Raw genomic sequence first — 3892 nt, 5'->3', positions numbered from 1 at the left:
TGCGTCCCGTCCCCCATTGAATTTTTTTCGAAATTCAATTAGGAACATAAGTATTTAATGGTTAAATAAATAGTTTATATAAATGGTTTAATAAATGAACTTGAGATGATATTTTACCACATTTTAGACATAAACATATAACTATTGTTAATTTTGGTTGTGTTAGCACTTAGCAATAACCAGAAATAATAAATTTGAAAAATAAGGTTGATGATAGATAATATTATGTAATAAATGTTTCTGTACCTATGATTTATTGAAAGCTAAAATCATAATCACTGAATACATACAGACTGAATAAATATCCCTGTAAAACTAAAATATTCTAATATATATAATTCTTATGGATTTATCGTTTTTTCAGATTGTGCATTCAAAAGAGTTAAACAATTTTAATAATTGTGCAAAAAAAAGATCAACTACGTCAAACATGTTTGAATCTAATAAACAATTGAAGCTGTGTGACGTGGGTAAAATACCAGTCAGAAAATTAAATGATGGTGAATTTAACGATGCTAATTTAAGACTGATTATTGAAACAGTATCTCCATTTTCCCTTATTGAGCACCCTGCTTTTATAAAATACTGCAAATTAACTTCAAATAAGATTCCGGTTTCAAGACGAGCATTAGTTCGTAGAATCGAAACTTTGTATGATAAAATGATTGAAGAAATGATAACTAATTTTGAAGAGATAAAGTATGTATGCTTAACTTGTGATTGTTGGAGTATATTTCATAGGTAAATATTGTAATATGATTATTTTATAACATTATTTTTTTTGTTTTAAAAAAATCTCATTACTATCTAAGTTAATATTATTATTTATTACTAAATTAAATTGTTCTTATATAGGTAGTTATCACTTATAAGTTATATCTGATTTATAACATAATTTAAAATTTTCCATTTATGATATTTACAATGCTTAACATGGACAGATGGTTTAGTTTTAATTTCAATAATATTAGTAATAACTAATAGGTACTTAAGAATAAAATACCATGTATTTTTTTATTTAAACGTATAATATTAATATTTAACTTAGAGTTGCTTTTCACTATTGAGTCTATAAAAAATTAAAAAGTAATAATTATTGAGTCATTTTTTTTTCTTATTAAATTAAATATAAAATTTAAAATTAGTAACAATCATACTTTTAATTTCCATTGTAAAATATAGATAAATTTAAGATTGTTACTCCATATTTGGTGTTTCCAATTTATGTATTTATTAAGATTTAGTAGTTACAAGTTAGTATAATAGTAAAAATTATTATTATTATAATATCATAGTATAATCATAATAACATACTTATTGTTGTTTTTTACTTTGTTATGTTTTTATTTTGTTATTATAGATCATATATTGGCTTCACTGTCCACTGGCTTAATCCCGAAACACTTGAAAGTTACTCCAAAGGGCTTGCATGTAGACGTATTTTTGGCAGACATACATTTGATAACCTGGCAGAATGTATAGATAAAGTAATAAATGAGTTTAAGCTTAAAAACAAAGTCACTTTAATAGTTACAGATAATGCTGCTAATTTTGTTAAAGCTTTTAGGTAAGTAAAATGTTATGTTTTATATTAAGTACCTACTTACATACCTAGTATATTTTAATTTTTCAGCTATCTGGTTTTTTTTTCTAATTAATTTATTTGTTTTATTTGTATTACTTTTAGAGTTTTTAACAGTGACAATGAACAAGGTACAGTAGATGATGGAATTGATGTTACTGACTTAAATGAGATTCCTGTGAATGTTGAAGTAACAGATTTATTAGAAAGCCAGGATATTGAAAGTTCATTTTGTTTTTCATTGCCACCTCATCAAAGATGTGTAGCCCACACACTAAATTTAATTGCTACTGTTGATGCTAATGATGCTGAAAAAGATGCTGCATATAAAGCAATAAGTAAAAAAGTATTTTCGAAATGTCAAGCTATATTTAATAAGCAAAATCAATCAACAATGAGTGCTGACAAAATTAAAGATCACCTTGGACGTTATATTATTACTCCTAATGCCACTAGGTAACTAAAATAATTATTTAATTCAATAAGTAATAAATATGAAATACCTACCTACCTATAAGAATTAAAACTTTGATTTTGATATGTTACTATTTAGTATTTTCATTAACAACTATTGTAACTTGTTTTAGGTGGAATTCCTATTATGATGCCATGAAATGTATAATGATCAATATTGATAAGATAAATGAACTTTGCATTGAATTACAGTTGCCTCCTATCTCATCACCTCGTGAAGTTTCATTTTTAAAGGAATATTGTGATGTATATATTTTTTTTTTAAGTGTTATTTTTAATTTTAAAATTATTATACATATTTTATTAAATAGGTGATGAAACCGATAGCTAAGGCTTTGGATTTATTACAAGGTGTGAAGTTTATTTCACTTGGATATTTGCTGCCAACAATTAATGCTATTCACAAAGCATTAAATGAAATTATCAATGTGAACTTGTGTAAACCTTTAGTTATTGCGCTAAAAAGAGGACTAAATAAAAGGTATTATAAATATTATGTATTATTTAAGTACCTGTTGGCTGTTATAAATGTTTACTTCTTTATATTACTCAGACTATTTATTGAAATGCTAAACCAAGTATTTTAAAATAATTATTGCCTATAAGTAGTATTTGTTACTTCTCTTTTAAATAAATATTATATATTTACCATATGTACCTATATTAATATCATCATACTTCTAGTTAATATAGTGTTTATTTTCCAACAAGTATTTATAATACCTACCTACTACATTTTAAATAATATTTTGATTATAAAGAAAACAATGAAAAATTGATAAAATGTGTGTAATAATATAATTGTTAAGAGGACACCATACTTGTATTTGTTGCCTCCGTCTTGCAAAATCGTAACATAGAAAATTGTACGCTCTGGGTAATTAATTTATCTCTTTTATAGAGAATTTTATACAAATTTACCAATTACCAATTTTAGAAGCAAGAATATTATTTAATCGATGATATAGGTTTTTATATTTCAATTTGTAAGCGAGTTTAAGAATTTTAAATGTACGAACAATTTACTATTTTAAAATGATTATAACGCGCTTTAAAATGAAAATGTAAAAAAACCTGTCATTGGCTAGATAATATTCTTACTTATAAATTTGGAAATAGCCAATACTTCAATTTATTCACCATAGAATTAAACATAAATGGTTTTTACAGGAAAACGATACAATTTTATAAATGACTTATATTTAAATGCTGAAATTAATTATGTATTATTATTTAATTTTCAGATTTAATAGATTTATGGACTCCAAATCTTGTCAAATAGCTGCATGTTTAATTCCTAAGTTTAAGTTAAACTGGACAAATTCTGAAAATTGTCATGAAATTAAACAAACATTTTTGGAGTACATAACTGAGAATGCTCAACTAACAGAAACAAATCCTGCCATCACTACCACTACTGCACAGAGTAATGGTAGTGATTCTGAAGACGACTTTTTTAGACTAAATAATTATGAAACCAATGTTGAAAATAATGATATCCAAATTATTGCAAATAACTATTTTTCGAACACCAATATTAAAACCCCATTAGATTTGCCATTAGTTTTAAAAAATGCTTATATCCAATATAATACAGCAATTCCTTCTTCAGCTCATGTTGAACGTTTATTCAGTGCTGGAGGTCAATTATTTAATAAGCGAAGGGGTTCAATGGCGGATAAGAACTTTGAAATGACTCTTTTGTTAAAATTTAATAAATATTTTACTGAAGTATAAAATTGGCTATATTATTCTCTAACAGTTTAATGACTTAGTTCCCTGAAAAAGTATTCTGAGTTTAAAATTAAGTACATTCTTAATACCATGTTATTTTTA

General features: G+C 24.9%; 1 protein-coding gene across 1 annotated transcript; it reads left to right on the top strand.

Moving 5' to 3' along the window:
• Positions 1–1337: 1337 nt before the first annotated feature.
• LOC111027262 lies at positions 1338–2724 on the top strand. Its single transcript, XM_022305563.1, has 4 exons — positions 1338–1567; positions 1688–2038; positions 2170–2302; positions 2368–2724. The coding sequence occupies exons 1-4, from the start codon at positions 1338–1340 to the stop codon at positions 2641–2643; spliced, it is 990 nt and encodes a 329-aa protein (XP_022161255.1). The 3' UTR covers positions 2644–2724.
• The last annotated feature ends 1168 nt before the right edge of the window (positions 2725–3892 follow it).

The sequence above is a fragment of the Myzus persicae genome, unplaced genomic scaffold, assembly GCF_001856785.1.
Source record: "Myzus persicae strain clone G006 unplaced genomic scaffold, MPER_G0061.0, whole genome shotgun sequence".
NCBI lineage: Eukaryota > Metazoa > Arthropoda > Insecta > Hemiptera > Aphididae > Myzus > Myzus persicae.
This window is presented reverse-complemented; position numbering and strand designations above follow the sequence as displayed.

What these genes read in the sequence shown, in the direction of transcription:
- LOC111027262 (XM_022305563.1), top strand. Translation starts at nt 1,338, where the DNA reads ATGTTTTTATTTTGTTATTATAGATCATATATTGGCTTCACTGTCCAC. An exon ending in ATTACTCCTAATGCCACTAG is followed by an intron (nt 2,039 to 2,169) that starts GTAACTAAAATA and finishes AACTTGTTTTAG; the next exon opens with GTGGAATTCCTATTATGATG. An exon ending in TTTTAAAGGAATATTGTGAT is followed by an intron (nt 2,303 to 2,367) that starts GTATATATTTTT and finishes TTTATTAAATAG; the next exon opens with GTGATGAAACCGATAGCTAA.